This window comes from Poromitra crassiceps (genome assembly GCF_964638095.1).
Source record: "Poromitra crassiceps genome assembly, chromosome: 8".
Lineage (NCBI taxonomy): Eukaryota > Metazoa > Chordata > Actinopteri > Beryciformes > Melamphaidae > Poromitra > Poromitra crassiceps.
Genome location: NC_139629.1, coordinates 42,706,490 through 42,724,745, shown reverse-complemented (window position 1 = coordinate 42,724,745; position 18,256 = coordinate 42,706,490). Strand labels below are relative to the sequence as shown.

At 44.6% G+C, this 18,256-nt stretch overlaps 1 protein-coding gene across 1 annotated transcript in view; it reads left to right on the top strand.

Moving 5' to 3' along the window:
• LOC310781800 (contactin-3-like) overlaps window positions 1–17,346 on the top strand; it is a gene marked incomplete at both ends in the record, with an annotated part of 33,523 nt that extends 16,177 nt beyond the window's left edge. Inside the window, 11 exons of the mRNA XM_083642427.1 lie at window positions 785–954; window positions 2,777–2,894; window positions 8,440–8,598; window positions 10,488–10,637; window positions 10,831–10,901; window positions 11,389–11,623; window positions 12,195–12,304; window positions 13,728–13,914; window positions 14,286–14,398; window positions 14,864–15,029; window positions 17,249–17,346. Of these exons, the coding sequence (XP_083498553.1) occupies window positions 785–954; window positions 2,777–2,894; window positions 8,440–8,598; window positions 10,488–10,637; window positions 10,831–10,901; window positions 11,389–11,623; window positions 12,195–12,304; window positions 13,728–13,914; window positions 14,286–14,398; window positions 14,864–15,029; window positions 17,249–17,346 (1,577 nt within the window). The remainder of the gene's footprint in view (window positions 1–784; window positions 955–2,776; window positions 2,895–8,439; window positions 8,599–10,487; window positions 10,638–10,830; window positions 10,902–11,388; window positions 11,624–12,194; window positions 12,305–13,727; window positions 13,915–14,285; window positions 14,399–14,863; window positions 15,030–17,248) is intronic.
• Window positions 17,347–18,256: the final 910 nt, after the last annotated feature.

Genomic DNA, 18,256 nt, shown 5'->3' with positions numbered 1-18,256 from the left:
ATTGTAATTGCTATCAGGATTACAGAAGATTATTCGAGCGGTGGCAGCCCAGAGTAGTGGAGCGTGTTAGTGGCGGCAGCCGGCGGGCTCCGTGTTATCACATGACTCGATTAAGCTTCCACGATACGCTGTCGGACTGGATATAACTTATTGTTTGACACGTGCTCCAGCAAGTGTCGCACCACTAGTATTCTTCATTCCCTGCAAATCAGCAAATAACTTGGAATGACGACACGTCCACATGACCGACTCCCCCGAACATTAAATGTCTCCTGTGCTTTGTGAGATTGTGAGAATTGTCGCCCCTAACCTCATAGGCTAAAAATGGGTCCCATATACCGTAGTTCGAAATTTTCTAAGTGAGTTGGTTCTCAGGAACCTGAGTCTCTCCATCCGTATAACAGAGATCATGTCCATCAACCACAATTGGAAAGAGGGTGAAGAGGGGGACTTCCATTCCTTAAGAATTTGTTTTTTGGCAACAGTTGTCCCCAGTGTCAGAGATTGTTGCACAGCTGTAGTGAAGTTCAGAGAGGACTCAGAGCAGCCAAAGATGGCAAGTTCTGCCTCCGGCTGAAGGGTTATTTCATAGGCCTTAGAGTAGCAGTCAAATATTTTTAACCCAGAATCCTGCTAGTGAAGGGCAGACGCAGAAGGCATGAGACAGAGTGCCCTCCGATACCTGACATCTATCACACAGTGAAGAGACAGAGGGCTAGATCTTGTGCAGGGATTCATTTTCTGATGGGCGGTGTCGTTAAAGTGTTTTTTTCTCTCGGGCCAGATCCAACCAGAATCACCCAGGGCCCGGCGGACATGGAGATCATTGTGGGCGAGAGCATCGTGTTACCCTGTCAGGTCGCCAGTGACCCCGTCCTTGATGTCTCCTTTTCCTGGGCGTTCAACGGACAGCTCATCACCAAGGGAGACGGTCACTTTGAGCTAGTGGGCGGGGTGAGTGACCCGCAGTCCTACTTCTTTATACAAAGTGCCAAATGGACAGTTGGCACCTGTTTCCGATCTCGCTTCACTTCAGACCTGCTATTAGTTCAAAGAGACAGCTTGTGGTTTGGCATCGCGCGATCTCTCGGAGTGACTCGCTGTGGTTAGTCTTACTACAGCGGTTGCCAATACTTGCCTGCTTCGTGTTTATAGCTTTATACTCGGAGCTATCTTTGGAGGCGTTGTAATTGTCAGCTGTGGGGATGTGAACAGTGTGAAAGGGGGCGCCGACATCACTGGGCTCCTGCAGTTGCCTGCCGCCTCCACAGCAGTCAACGAGGGGAGCTTCCGGCCTGGCAGCCTGTTCAGACAGCTAGCCCACCAGGAGCAGGAAACAGCAGCTCCCAGCTTTATTCAAGTTAAGCCGGCTGTCTGGCATGGCCAAATAATCCATTTTATCGCAGAGGACTTTCTTATTTGCATTAACCTTGTAAAAAAAAAAAGAAGTATAAATCTAAATTTGACTTATTGAGAAATGGTTGTCATGTGATTGATTTATTTGGCTAATTGACACTGTGAGACACACTAAACATTGGCACTTCTATGGAAATGCTATATCAATAGTTTCATAAATTAAATCGTAAATTCATAAAACTGTTTTGGTAACAGTGGCAGACGCCAGTCAAATTCATTCCAAGGGTTGATTGCGACATTTTCTTTCAAGTATGTCTGTCTTACTATTCTCTATTTATGATATGTAATACAGTAGTCAACCCATATCCAGTTCAAAAGCTTTTCAATTTGCTATTCCAAACACCCGCTGCCGGGTAGCTCTTTCTTGGGGAAAATGATAGAAAATGCCAGTTTGTTTGGAATAAATAGAAAAACTCGGGGTGGGGGGTTGTGTTAGATACATTTTTTTAAATATGAGTTTAATAGAATAAATTGAGGAGAATCATCGACATGCACGAGTCAGGCCCAGGGGTACTATTGGCATGACAGAACAGCTAAGGGGTACCACATAAGTCAAAAAATGTTGGGATGGGAACGACTGTTTTAGAAAGCACGGCAAAGCTCCACATGGCCAAAACATCTCCAGAACACCCCTCGTGCTGTTCCAGATTACCCTGTTCTGCATGTTTGTGTGTGTGTGTGTGTGTTTGACTGACAACATTCTTATCGGAAAAAAAATACCCGTTCCTCAGAAATGCTGTAATGTCCCCAGTCCAAAAGAGATTATCAACTTAACTTTGCTGCTTAAGGAATTAATTTCCATAATTAAACCATGTTGGCCCTACCATCCACATTTCCCTGCCAATGCCAAGAGAGGGATTTCACCACTAATTTACCATTTGCTGCTCGCGGGTGTCCTCTCAGCTGAGAATTTAGAGGCCCCGGTTTTCTGCTTCTCAAACAGAGCAAAAGAAGTGCCTGCGGAGCCCCAATAGAAATGGCTCACGTTGTGCAGTTCCTCACAGCTGCTCTGGAACGTGTGAGTGATGACCTCTGCAAAAGCGAGTGAAATGAGGTCTTGTAAGGCACAAAAACTCAATTTACTTTGTAAAATTCGGCGGATCCTGCCCCCTCTCCTTTTCATCTGAGCTCATCTCGTCCCTGTGTGTGACTAAGATGTTCTGCCGCAAGAGGAACGTTTTTGATTATGTGGTTCCTTAGTGGCTCTGACTGCAAAAACTGGCAAGAGATATTAAAGGCTATATATTAAATATATATATATATATATAACCGCAGGATCAACAAACGCCTTTGGCTCCTGTAGCCTGTTTAAGGCCTGTTATCGTTCATGCTACATCATGTTCTATCTCCTCCCTGGTAGCGAGCTGCAGGAGATCTGATGATCAGAAACATTCAGCTCTACCACGCGGGCAAATACATCTGCGTGGTGGACACGGACGTGGAGAGCCTGTCAGCTGTGGCTGTGTTGATCGTGAAAGGTAAGAAAACCTCTTTGCATGCTTTTATAGCCAGGATTATGTTTTGGGTTGCCCTCCCAAAAAAGACATTTACCCCCCTGTAAAAAAAAAAGCACATAATATGAAAGACTCTAATCTATTAGGCTTACCTTTTTTTTTTTTTTACCCATGCTGTGCTTCTTTATCTGCCCAGAGGGAAAAAAAAAGAAAAAAAGGAAGATTTACCCTACAAACATTTTATGGAGATGCTTTACTGACAGTGAAGGATGAAGGAAATTCAGATTTTCTGGGCACAGAATGTTTGTTTGCTTATGCCCAGTTCAGACTAGACGATAATACCCCTCTGCGACAGTTTTTGGAGCGCAGCAGACCCCCCTGATCAGAAGTAAATCAGCATTGGCTCGGCGCTCCCAAATCGGCGCTCAATTGCTATGTCTGAACTGTCCTCAGACGCGACCGGGGAGCTCGCCAACGAGTCATAGAAACCTGACAGATAAACCTGCTAAATATCTGCTCGTGAGGAGAGCCATCAACCTGCTACAGCCAATGAGATTGCAGAGAGGCAGTCACGGCCCGGGGGTGATGGCAAGTGGTCTGGCGTAGAAAGTATATGGGCCATTCTACTGGACTGGTGCAAAATGCTGGCCTGTCCCATGAACAAAACACCGACAGGGGCGGTATTGAACACAGTGAACACAATACCGCCCCCGTCTGGCAGAGTCAGGTTAATCTCAGCTACCATGTGCATTACGATTACAACCAACTGACGGCAAAAAAGGTAGCCTACTGAATATAGTTGACCATTTAGTGATGAATACAGAAAACGTGAATATGCTACTTAATATTTAACTTGCTCCTGAAACCTCTTAGCCTTCACAAGTGCATCACATTGGATTGAAGGACCTCTCAGTGCAATTTTCACACTTGGCAAAGTCATCCTGTGGGCCGGATTGGACCCTCTGGCGGGCCGGTCCTGGCCCCCGGGCTGCATGTTTGACACCCCTGCTTAAGACTATATCAAATTCATAAAAAATAAAAAAAAGGTCTCTCTGATGGCATTCATTTGTTTCTGGCTGGGAATGTGGAGAAAACATCTCTTTAATCAAATCAGACACATTTAGGCTATTCTATGTGATCTCCTTTTGATAACTAATGTAATAAGTAATGTCATAATTTTTCATTCCCATTAACTGAGCCTCCCCTGAGACTGTTTGGAGCCCTCCTGGGGAGGCTCGCCTCCCACTCTGAAAAAAATCGGATCTATTGAAACCCCAAATAATATTAATAATAGCAGTAAACTTAATAACTCTGCCTTTGAACCAGTTCTGTAGAATGGACCATGTTGTGCGAGCGTAGAATGAATAAAGCCGGCGTGAGACTGCCTGCGTTTGCGGACTCGTCGAGGATTCTGCTGGTGAAGTATCTTCTTGTAATATGTGATCCCCCGTCGCTGTCATATATAAGAACCAAAACGACACAAACACGACAGCAAGTTGTGTCATCTGAACAGAACAGCGACAGACGCCTGACAACCGTCGCGTAGTGTGTCCGTGCCGAACGGCTTTTCAACTCAAACGGGCGTTTTCTTTTTCAGTTCTGAACCCAAAATGGTACCCGATAAGTGCATGGAAATGACTCTGGGCATAATCACAGTGTCCGCAGAGTTGTGTCCTACTTTTAGTGTGGCAGCAGTTTGCTTGATGACATCAAAAGCCAGTCTAGGTTTTTTGTATATATGACATTTTGAAACATTTGCACTGACACAACTGTCAACATTTGCAGGAATATCAAATATAAATTGTGATTCATTCAGGATCCCCACCCCCCCCCCTCCCGTCTTTGATAAGCAATTTGCAATATTGTCAACAGTGACTAGTTGACAGTGGCACATTTTGATGCCTGTCTTTGCTCAGTCATGCAATATGTATAACTCTACCAAAGAGGGATGATTGTCGAGAGCTACATCAGGCGGAACAAAACAGAGCTACTTCTCATCGTGCTTCGGCGAGTGGCAGGTTTGTTGAGCGGAATAGCGCACAGAGCGAGAGGAGGACAGATGAGGAGACGCTTCTAGCTTAGATCAATAAGAACAAATTGACACCTTGCAAATGTGTTAAATGTCAGATGAGGTGAGGGATGATTTGGGTGTCAGAACTTGAAAAGGTCGGATCCATATCCTTCTCTTTGCAAGGATGCCCATCAGTGCTCCGGCGTGAACATGTTCGAGATCTTGTAGGCAAATTGCACTAATAAGCTTCCAAAATAAATGAAAACTAAGTTGAAATCAGCCAGTTTGTGAAGTGGAAGCTATGTCAAGGTGGGAATGGATTGAGTCGGGAATGGATTGGCCAAGTATCGACAGGAAGGGAGCCGGTCTGTGACTCAGGTTGTGCATTACTTACACTTCCTGCTCACAGCAGCTGTCATGTTTGCCTTTTTCCTCCGATCGAAAAAGCGCTTCAAATGTCAAAGCACGGCAAAGCATGAAGCTGGATGGCAATCAGTCTCCGAGGCCAAATAATGGCTGTGCTTGATCACATCCCACTGTTAACAAATTGATGTACTGTTAGTAGAGTGATGATGGGGGTTATTTAGCAATAACAAGTCATTGTGCTGTTTGGATAGCACCCCCCCACACACACACACACACACACACACACACACACACACACACACACACACACACACACACTTCAGAGGACACACCCCCAGAGTTTCAGAGCAGAGAATACTGCTCATTTTTCCCCACACTTTTGAAACCTAATTTTAGATACTTGGCGATCATTTTTAATCATTCAAATGTGGGTGGTTAATAACACATTTTTCTGTGGTGTGACAGACTCAAAACACATTTATTTTGGTTTTACAAGGACTTGTACAAGTTGTACTGCACATGAGTACATGGTGATGTAGCTCAGGTTCTGTCAGGGACGCCTCATTCAAAAAAGCCAATATTCACATAACCCGCATGTTCGCGTGTAAACCAGGTAATCAGTTAGGGGCGGCTTTAGCTCAGGAGGTAGAGCGGGTCGGCCAAAGACGCAAGGGTTGGCGGCTCGATCCCCGCTCCCTCCCAGCTGCTGTCGTTGTGTCCTTGGGCAAGACACCCAACCCTCCTTGCCTCGTTTGGTCGGTCAGAGGGGCCGTTGAGCACCGATGTGTGGCTGCCACGCTTTTGAACCACCAGTACGAATGGTGTGAACGAATAATGATTCTGTGGAGCACTTGGAAAGGCGCTATATAAATCCAATTATTATTATTATTAATCAGAGAGGTGGCACTGTACAATCATAAGGTGATAGCCAGTGATAGTAGCTCATTAACTGTGCAGGGTGCTGTTTCTGCGCCACTCATCTCCTAGAAGACAAGGTCAATGCTAAGCACTGCTGACACAATGGTCCAGAGAGGGATCATCTGGGCCCTCTTGGTGTTTTTTAGGTGCCACTCCACGACATCTCACTAACACTCCACTGGCTGCTGCTGGTGGCTACTGAGAAGGTCATGACGTCTCACTAACACTCCACTGGCTGCTGCTGGTGGCTACTGAGAAGGTCATGACGTCTCACTAACACTCCACTGGCTGCTGCTGGTGGCTACTGAGAAGGCCATGATGGCACGTGGGTGACGTCATCATCATTAGCGTTCAACCCACTTGGTGAGCACTCGTGTCTGTTTCACAGGGGCATCGCCATGCTGGAAGACAATGCTGCCACCACGAGTGCATTTACAAGCACATATCCTGCGTACTTAAGCCTGTATTTGAGATATTCAAATATTCCGTTTATGACTTAAAGAGGATGAGAGGAGCCAAGCCACTCAACAAGTAAGAAGAAAAAAATAAAATTCCTTCATTGCAGTGGCAAGTTCTATCTACAGAGCATGATTCAAAACCGATGTGTTTTGGTGTCTTGCTTTCTTCGGGGAGTTTATTCCATTTTATGAGTTGGGGCATGTACTGTAAATGACGTATCCTGTTTACCATATCCCGAATATGAAAAACATGAATATGGTAGCTGTGATATGCCGATATTAACCGGCATAACATGACGTGTAAACAACATGTCACATTTATTGTTGGGTTTGGTGAGAAGCGCAAGCGCTGTGTCCCATGACGTCATCAACATAACGCACGACTAATGAGCGCAGCAGGAAAGAGTATTAGATTACCTCCATGTGTTCAGATGAAGAAACAGGTTGCTGATGGTTCCATGTAAACACCATAGCCTGGATAAGGCTCATATTCACTGCATGAAGAGAGAAATGCAGAGGGGATGAATGTGATCACTCAGAATATAATAATGATTAATTAATATATAATATTCTTAAATATTAATATAATTGTTTAGCCCTTGGGAAAGAAGGGCTAAAAGTATAAAGGGGAACACACCTCACACCAGTGCACTCTTCACTAGAGGGGACATCACTAAATATGTCTCTATTGTTTCATCACTGCATTCCATTAAAAAAATAAAAAATAAAATTGCAAAGGTTTTGCCAAGTCTGAAGTTATATTTTACCAATTTGGGTCAAATTGAAAATATTACTATGGTCGTAGGTAGTCATAATAAAGCCCAATTTTAATTTTCTTCTGCTGCTGAGTGTACAATTAAAGCACAGACAGACAGTCTGTCCATTTTAATAAGAGATTATTCGAATACCCTGAAGACACTGACAACAGCCTCTCGCCTCAGCCAAGGAAATATAATTAAGAGGATGAGGAATTGATCCTTGATAACGAGGCCAATGTATTAAAGCTTTTTATCAAGAGCCGCTAATGAGTTTTACACAGATCGATATCGCTCAAGCCCGGGCTTCATGCTAAATGTACGGTATATAGACGGCACATGCTCGGTTTCTGTAAACAAAGAACCTGGGAGTTCAGACATGTTTACCACACGATTGTATTTATACATGTACTACTGTATAACAATAAACAACAAGTCCATGTTTTTGGCTCGCATCTTGCCGAAGCTTTTGCAGGTTGGAACGTCTTCAGATTGGTATCCGATCGAGAGGCAGTGAAGAGTGCGAGCAGCAGCAGCAGCAGCAGCCTGGCTGGCCATGTTATTATTCTGTGGTCTGTCTCACAGCTCTCTGGTGGACTATTACTTCTGATGAGCTGACACCTTCATTAGAACAGGAAGCAGTGGAGGAGGCCAAAGTAAAACATCAACGCCTAATTGGTGGGATAATGAAAATGAATGATAAAACTCGGGTCCTTCAGGGCGACGAGGCCCTTTCTCATCTTTTACCTTTTTAATTTGACTGCGAGGAGCAACTAGTTGGGCCTCTGCTGAGTCGTCGATCGATGACCCAGAGGAGCGTGGAAAGCAAAGATTACACGTTGCTTGAATATTGGAGAATAAATCTTGGATTAACTACGGTAATTACCCGCGAAGGGCAATAGCTCGACTTAAACTCACACAGTGTTGTTGTTTTTTGTTTTTTTTTCTTACCAATGCAAATGGCAAGAGATGGAGGTTCTTGGACAATAAATATGGATCTCCAGCATGGTGGTTTTGCTAGATGTTACCTCACAGTGTGTCTGTCCCTCTGCTCTTGCCAGGCCCCCCTGGTCCCCCGGACTCGGTGACGGTGGAGGAAGTGACCGACACCACCGCCCAGCTCACCTGGAGCCCTGGCAGGGACAACGGCAGCCCCATCAACACCTACCTCATCCAGACCAGGAATCCCTTCACCGTAGGCTGGCAAAGGGTTAACACAGGTAGGACATGACACCTTCACCGTAGGCTGGCAAAGGGTTAACACAGGTAGGACATGACATCACCATAGGCTGGCAAGGGGTTAACACAGGTAGGACATGACTCCTTCACCATAGGCTGGCAAAGGGTTAACACAGGTAGAACATGACATCACGGTAGGCTGGCAAAGGGTTAACACAGGTAGGACACACATGACATCACTGTAGGCTGGCAAAGGGTTAACACAGGTAGGACATAACACCTTCACCGTAGACTGGCAAAGGGTTAACACAGGTAGAACATGACAGTTCATCTAATACAGTGTACAGCCTCTAATATGATACTCTGACACTCGGCTCATCGCCATAGGGACATTCTCCTGTTTCTTGACCTCTTCAGCAGGGAGGTCAAAGGTCAGGATCAGCTACGGAACACAGGCCCAAATACAGACTGGAAGGGATTCAGTGGGGACTTTGTTGTTTGATATTATATATATATATATATATATATATATATATATATATATATATATATATATATATATATATATATATATATATATATATATATACAGTATATTATATATATATATATATATATATATATATATATATATATATATATATATATATATATATTTTTTTTTTACTGTAACTACCTATGCACCTGCTTTAGGCAAAAGTCAATCTCTTTAACTTGTACAGAATACAAACTGGATAGGATCTATACTCTTGCTTAACAGAGAGACCCCGCTAGCGTTATCGCAGTTGCTGTGGCTGTCGGGTCAAGCGTAATTTATCCGTTTCAAAACGTACACCTGACCTGAGCAGAAGTATCAAGTTACGTTGTGCTAGTTGTGCAGCTAGTAGTTTTTATTAAACTAGGAGTCTCGCGCGCTATGTGCACTTGATTCCTAGTGTGGAGAATCTGGAGACTATGCGCCATGACTGCAATTATGGCAATCGCCTGCTCAGCGGACTCCCAAAATCATGACAGACAGACACCGCCCACCCACCTAGGCGCCGGCGTGCAACTGTGCGCCATCGGCTCATACTACATCACAATTGCTCGAGTGACATCACTGATGACATCACAGTTGCTCGGGGGACATCACCGATGACATCACAATTGCTCAAGTGACATCACTGATGACATCACTTCTGTCACAAATCGTGACTGACACCGCCACAGACAGACACCACCACCACAGAGCCCACGTAGCCAATTTTAGTTAGATAATATAAGGGTATAAGTAATTTATTTATTTGACTTTCATCATATTTTGTGCATTGTACATCAAAATATTTATGACCAATCGATTTCTAAAATCTTGTGACAGCCTATTCTTTCCGCTTCCTCCAATGTTTGAAATACTAATATAAATAGACAGTCTAGAGCCAGTTTATTGTTTCCAAAATGAGTCTAATGCTGAAAAGCAGTGCTTGCTGCATTCAAGTACTGACGTGAGTGGCCTTAGACACGACGCCACGATGCAATCAGTGTGTCTGAGGTGTATCGCCACAATTATAGCCTCTCTAGCCGTCCCTTGCCTGTCAGTTGTACAATCGATGTACCTGATTTATTAATTACCTTTAGAGTTCAGCAAGGTCTGTCCCTGAGCTGTAATTCATTTTAACCCCCTGTGAACCTGAGCCAAGCCAAAATCCCCAGGGAGCTGGGAGCTGCTGACAAGACGAATGCTGACCTGGTCTTTATCACTAAATCCACATCATCTTTTAAATCCCTGCTTAGAAGACTTATATTTGTAGACTGGCGTTCATATAGTGACTGATCTTAATTTCCTCTCGTATTCCTTCTGATGTATGTTTTATTTATTTAGTTCCCCGGTTGTGTTTATTTTTATCCTGCATGTTTTGCTCTTTTGTCCTGTTTTTCGGTGTTTTCCCTCCAGTGCCTGAGGTGATCGCTGGGAACACACTAACAGCCACGGTAGTGGACCTCAATGCCTGGGTGGAGTATGAGTTTCGGGTGCTGGCTAAAAACAGTGTTGGAGTGGGAGAGCCCGGTCCCATCTCACTCAGGACCAGGACCGAGGACGCAGGTACACACTTCCACTTTTCCCTCATTCTTCACGACTACACGAGATTCTTTGAAATTAAAACTACAGAGATTTTTTTAAATGATTATTATTATTAAATCCACAAAATGACGAATGGATTACGATTATTAATCCCACACAATATAAACCCAAAAAGTTGTATGTTGAGCAGTGAACATGACCTTTTGTTGTGTAGTTCCTGATGCAGCGCCGGGGGAAGTGGGCGGAGGGGGCGGCAGCAGATCCGAGTTGGTCATCACATGGGAGGTAAGTCATCAGTCTTATGCTCTAGCCTGCCCCCTGAAGGAGGTGCTTATTATTTCACCTTAAATCAAATCTGAATCTGCCCCATAATAGATTGTTTGTCATTTATAAGGCTTGGATGTTGCTCCGATCACAGCGGTGAAGCAAAGCCGCGTGGTTTGCTGAGAAAGAGATGTATAAATGTTAAAGAAGCCATTAGATGAGCAAAGCTATCACAGGTAGATAATTTGAGCGCTCTCAGTTCAATAAATGCCGAAATAACTTTTCATTTGATAAGCTACAGGGACATTCTGTAATGAGCTTGGCTCTTTTTTTTAATGGCATTTTTTTTAAACTCCTCATTACATTCACTCAGGTGGGTAAGAAAAGCAATTTGTGGGTCGCGCACTTCGTTTGGCACTATGAGATAGTGTCAGCCCCTAGTGGTGGGGGGGACGTGAGTGGTTTGTATGTGTTTTAATATCACTATAGTTTTGTGTTTCACTCTCAGCCGGTCCCCGAAGAAATGCAGAACGGTGAGAGCTTCGGTTACATCATCGCTTTCCGCGCCTTCGGAGAGGTCAGCTGGACGCACGTGGCCACCTCCGCCCCGGGCGCGTCCCGCTACGTGTACCGCAACGACAGCATCGCCCCCTTCTCGCCGTTTCACGTCAAGGTTGGCACTTACAACAGCAAAGGACAGGGTCCCTTCAGTCCTGTGGTCACCATCTACTCCGCGGAGATAGGTAAGGCGACCGCGGTGGAATACTCGGAGGGAGGATGATGAGTCCTCATGTTTTTCAGAGGGATAGAAAAAAAATGAAGCTGGTTTTATTGCATCTGCTGGGGATGAAAGATTGATAAATAAAGCAGATCTCGGGAAATCTCTTTGACTGGCTGGTGGTCAAGTTAAAAGGAAACGAAAAGCTGGTAGAACATTTGGAACATATTTATATGTAAGGAGGGAGAGGAAACGAGGCCTTTGCATCAGATTGCTTCCAAAATATCACCAGTGTGTTTTGAATTCTTACACAAGACAAGATGAGGCCAGAGTGAAAAGCAGCTAGCGTTTAGATCCATATTTCCTCTCCGCATGTTGAAAGAGGGTGAAGTGCGGTGTAGTGGAGGATCGACGGACGATTTACCAGCAGTTGTTGGGAGCGCTGATTTATCCGAGCAGGGATCGGCGAGAGTGATAGCATTAGATTATGGTTAGTTGGCGTGGTTATATAAACGGGAACATTTGAAGGACAGTTTATCAGTTTGTCTGTGTGACGCTGGATGAAGACAGCAAAGCTCTCTGCCGTCTCTCTTCAGAGCCAGGCGGGATGCCAGGGGGAGTTTGGGCCAGAAGTGTCTCCGCCTCGGAGATTGAGGTGAACTGGCAGGCTCTCTCCTTCGCCTCGGAAAGAGTTCTGGGCTACGAGGTACATCTCACTCACTCTCTCTTTTTTTTGTGTGATGGAAATGGAGAACGAAGAGTTCTCACACCACAATTCAAATCCTTGTTATCACCCCTGGTGCACCAGCGAGTCATCGCTTCCAAAAAATCTGCGTCGCCATGGAAATGGCTATTTCAGCTGGGTGGCTTTTGTCACCCAAATGTTTTTTTCGAAGTCACGGTGGTTCTCAAATGGGGGTCCGGGGACCCCCAGGGGTCCGTGGCACTTTGCCAGGGGGTCCGGGAAAAGTTGTCAGGAAAATAAAAATAAAAACATTTTTGTTGTTGTTGCAAAAGCTTCATAATTCAACGAAAATATTGTATGCTTTAAATCTAAAATGGTTCATGGATTACATTCTAATCTACTGTAACAAACGTATCAATTTAAAAGTCAAGCACGTTACCATGGAAATAATTAAGCTTAGCCCAAAATCACAAATCAGAATGAGGGGGGTCTCCGGTATATTTTCTATCTTGTAAGGGGTCCTTGGCTGAAAAACATTTGAGAACCTCTGTTCGAAGAGACCAAAAGAAAATTGCCTGTCTACAGTTCGTGCCTATTCCCATTCCTGTCAGCTGTACAGGTGCCATGATACCTATGATATTCTGTGCTACCACTATACCAGACCAAATGTCCCAACGCAATCAGCACCTCCACACCACAGCACAGAATACTGTGGGAGCTGGTGTTGATTAACATTCAGAGGTTGATGCAGGACCGCTCGCTGTACAGGAGCAGGCCAGTGAAGCAGCATGGTAATAAATCAGCTCTTTCACTAGTTTGTCTTGTCAATATGCTCGAAATTGAATCATAAAATTTGCATAGTACTCTATTTGTTTTATCACTTTTCCGGTTCCACAACCCACGATTCTTGATCGGATCCTGTCTAACCTTTTAAAAAATCAGGATAACTAGATTGCCTCACCTGTGCGCTCCTCTGTGAATAATCAGGGTAATCAAATAGCTTTTAAAATCATAGTAGTGACTGGGAGTAATAAATTTTTCTGCTGTTTCTTATTATGACAAGAAACAAAACAGGCGAGAGGAGTTTGTTTTCAGTCTGATATTCAGAGTTATTAAAAGTTGTTATACGTCACTATTATTAGTGTAACAAGTTCAACATGTTACTGAGTAATGTATTACATTTCCTCTTTAGGACGTAATGTGAAACTCAGTTGTAATACACCAATAAGGAAGCATTGTTGGGAGTTGTAATAGTAAATTTTCAGGGCAATTGTAATGTCAAAAATTTGCACAGAATTTCTCTTAAGATATCAGAAACAGCTACAAATCTGATTTTGTGCTACATTTGATAAATAATACACGCTCCCATGTACACTGTTTGTTCCAAGCCCACGCCTGAAATCGTGTTGAAACCCCTAAATGCCATGCTCTACGTTCCCGATAGGTGGCGTACTGGGAAGACGACACTAAGCCAGAGACCATGGGGAAGGTGAGGGTCCCTGGGAACCAGACGTCGGTGACCGTGAGCGGCCTGGCGGGAAACGTGCAGTACTTCCTCACAGCCAGCGCCTTCAACACCGCGGGCACCGGCCCTTTCCTCCCCGCCATCAACGCCACCACAAGAAAGCCACGTGAGTCACGCCCCCCCCTACAGGTCACGCTGCTCATCGAAAGAGGCTTTATTGTTGTGACCACGCTGGTTATTCTTCAAAACCTGCAAAACAAACAGAGGATAACGCTCAAATGAACACGAGTAGCCGTTCTATTCTTAGCCATATCGCAAGGGAAGAAGGTTAATGTGTTTTGGCATGTTTCCTCCCTCATGTCACGGTAGTTGGAAAACTGAAAGAACTGTGCAGCTCTCATCTCATTCTTGGGATATAATATGATCCTACGAGTAGAGAGAAAAGCCATCACTGTAATAGGAAAGTGTCTGCTATAGGGGTAATGATGTGACAGGAGTTTAAGTTGTTTTCTAACAGTCTCGTTTCTTGCCATGCAGCACCAGCCCAGCCACCGCTGAATGTTGAATGGACCCTAATTGGCTCTCGCCTCTCTCTTTACTGGGAGCCTGTGGTGGCCATGGAGTCAGAGTCAGAAGTTACCGGCTACCAAGTGAGTTCATCCTATACAGTATATACAGTGTTGGGGCGTCCAGGTAGTGCAGCGCCAGCGATAGATCCCCTGCGTGCCGTCCGACCAATACGCCGGTCGCAGGTTCGAGCCCCCTCGTGTTACCTCTGGCTTGGTCAAGCGTCCGTACAGGCACAATTGGCCGTGATTGCGGCTGGGAAGCCTGATTTGTGTCCTGGGTTTGTGTCCTGGTCGCTGCACTAGCCCCTCCTCTGGTCGGTCGGGGTGCCGGTGGGGGGGGGGGGGGGGGTACTGGTGGGAATAGTGTGATCCTCCCATGCGCTACAGTACATCCTGCTGTAACACCTCGCTGTCAGGTGAAAAGAAGTGTGTATATATATATATATATATATACAGTATATACTGTATATATATACATACAAACGTTCAGAGTATGGTATTGGGCCTTACCTGTTTCTAAGCACTCAGGCACCCACCTTGTTCCAGCTGTCATACAGGAGACAGAGGCACAGACAGGTCAACACGCTCACAACAGCCAACTCCACCGTGGAGCTGAGCCTCCCTGAAGACGACGACTACATCATCCACATCCAGTCGCTGAGTGAAGGAGGTCTGGGACCAGCCTCAGACCCCATCAGGATCCACCAACTAAGTAAGCTGGCTGCTCACTCCTATCTGCTCCACGTGTTACACGTGGCATTCATGTGGCGAAGTCTAGCAAAGTCTCGATGTCATTCGAGTACCGGTAGTTCCTGTAGGCCGAAAGATATCGACAAAACAGCGAATCGTGATTATTTGCATTTCTGATTTTAACTGCAATTCATATCACTCTAGAATTGTGTAAAGAAAAGTGATTTTGCTCAAATCAATATTGTGTCTGCGCAGGATTTACTGAGTTTGAGTATGATGAAAGGTTTTCATCAATATTGTACTTGCAGTTGCAGCATTAAAACGCCTTGCTTAGAAATTCATTTGATACGCCCCTCTCACTTAAGCAGCTAATTGCAGCCTCTGTAATTGGTATTTGGAAATGCTGCAGTTTTGCTTATTTTTTCTCCCGGAATTGTTCAGCTCTAGTTCCAGTTTGTCTGTGGACAAAATGTCCACATTGCTTCTCACTAAGACACATGGGTGGCCTGGAGCTCTGGATGCCCTTTTAGAGGAAAGGAACAACACTGATGCTTATTCCAAAAATGTTGGGGCTCTCACCGATGATCTGAAATATGCTGATGCCACCATGCTGCATAGCAAGACTGTGGGAATGACTAAATGTGACATATGGATTCACTGAGATTCACTCAGTCTGTGAGAACTTCTAGTTTGTTGGCCATTCCCTTTCATAAATGAAGTCACTTAACACTTTTAAAACCTGACAGGGACATTTTGTCCTCCTGTGACTCTCCATAACTTCTGTCCCCAGCCACCCCGTTGTGCTCTGCAGCCTTATATTTTGCTGAAATATGCAGTGCGATCCATCTCTGTCGCCGAGGTTGACTTCCTCTTTTACTAGACGCTATTACTGCGCTGTGGGACTCCAGGGGGCTAACTCTTCTTCTCTAAATGCTAATCTGCAATGTTGATATTCCGTGTTGAGCCCCTGAAAAAGCCGTTGGGAGAGAAATTTAATTTGATGAAAACTGGGCTACCTTTTTTCCGACTCCAATTCATGGAGAATCTTTATCTCTGTTTGACAAAAACGCGCAGTGAGATCCTGCAAAGAATGAGACACATTCAAGACACATTAGCAGGCGAAACAGAGGGCTAAGTTTACTTAAAAGTAGAAACTCCACCCCACCCCCCAGTAAAGATCTGTGGATATTATATTTGATAGAGAATGAAATTCCACAGCCAAAAGGTAAACCGTGAACCACTTGTAGGAAACCAGTTGAAATGAAATGATGGAGCCAGGAGTCAGAGGAAGTCGTCTGATATGATGGTTTGAACATAGATCTTGGCCAAGAGATGCACTCTTGTATATTCACGGATGGATACACAGGCTTACATACATTGAACAGAAACTTAAAGATACTTATAGGACACACATCAGATTACATGTCTTGACGCACATCAGATTACATGTCTTGACGCACACTGGAAGGCCATTCTGTAGACTCAACCTATCTGTTATTCTGGCCCTGTAGAGAGCACCGTGGCACGGTGACAGGGCACAGTGTGCGATAGAGAGGAGCTGCAAATGTATGGTACAAGTTATCTAAATACGTCTGTCTGTGTATGTACACAGGTTATCCAAATATGATGTCCATCTGTGTATGTACACAGGTCATCTAAATTTGAAGTATGTCTGTGTTAGCCTGGGTAAACTCAGTTCCCAGTCACTAGCTAGTGACTGGGAACTGAGAGAGCAGGTCACGTGGGGGCTGGGTTTACCTAGGCTATGTCTGTGTCATAACTATATGTAACTAAAATGGAAATGTATATGAATATATTAATAACTAGTGATTGTCCAAATAAAGGCTAATGTGATGTCAATTTTCTCTATCAATATTATTACAGCAAAGTGATCCACAAGCGCTAATTGACTCACATAAATCAGGAAATTGCACTGCAGATTTTAACCACATTTCCATGACCCTTTAGAACCTGCAATATTTTAAAGTTTTTATGTGGTTTTTGCGAAGACAAAAACGTCTTATTTCCAATTGGAATACCGTGCCATCTCTATCAGCGGTCACTGGAGGCAGCAGGGGGAAGTGGGGGGAAAATAAAAGTGGATGGTTCAGTTGATGCATGCCCGTGGATATTCGTGACAGACTCAAAGTTGCAGTTAGAAGTCAGTGGCGGTGCTGACGCCAGCTATATGCAGCACCTGGCAAGCTTTTTTACCTCCGTTTGTCATGTGTCTCCTTGCAGGTATGAGTGCCCGAGGCTCGCGGGCGCGGAGCCTGGACGTCTCCCCGCTCACGCTGCTCATCACCATCGTGACATCAACATTCAGGTCGACGTCATGACAAGATGACAGACTGTGCTCTGTTTTCCCCCACCTTCACTTATGAGTATATATTTTTTATATGTGAAAGTTCATTTTTTTCTCTCATCCCTGTATTTTTGAGGTGACCGCAAACTATTTTGAGTGTTTAGTTTGCGGGTATTGAGGCGGTGCAGGAATGGAGTGTGCTGTCAAACTCCAAGTACACTATCTGCTTGAGCTTTTTTCCTTCTCCTTTTTTCTGCTTTGACATTTTTTTCCGTGGAGATTCAGCTCCTTTTGCCTCCAGAATGATACAGATGCCTTACTTCCATTCATGTGCCAAAGTAGTCTGCGCCTCCTTGTTGTTGTTTGCTAAGATAGATCGCTACACGCTCTCCTTAAGAGTTCATTTCTCACAGTTTCTTCTTCTTATCAAACGTTTTGAGTGTAAACCTGCAGAAGAAGAAGTGATATCAAGTTGTATTTTGTACTTTTTAAATATTTTCAGTTGTCCGCTCTACGTACTACGTGGCGAGTAGGAGCACATTCATTCGCCTGTGCCCGTGCCTTTGGAGATCCTCGTAATGGCTTCACTTAGAGACACTAGTCAGTGATGCGTAGTTTCAGAACATACAGTTACGGCCACCTTCATCTTAGAGGGATGTGTTTCATTCAAAGTTGCTTGTATCAGAGATATTTAAAAAAAAAAACACGCAGCAGCTCACGATGCTAGTGTTTGCCGTTCACGCGTTATCATTTGGTGGAGAGTTGAATGTACCATGAGGGCAACTAAAGGTCGTCCGTCGCATCAATTAGGACACAAGCAAAAGTAGTGGGAGTGGTACGTCGTCTCGCCGCACAGACTGCCTGTGTGTTGCTGTCTGTCTGCACCCATCTGGCCAACATACTTGAACACATGCTGTGCCTGGGTGCATGCCAGTCAACAGATG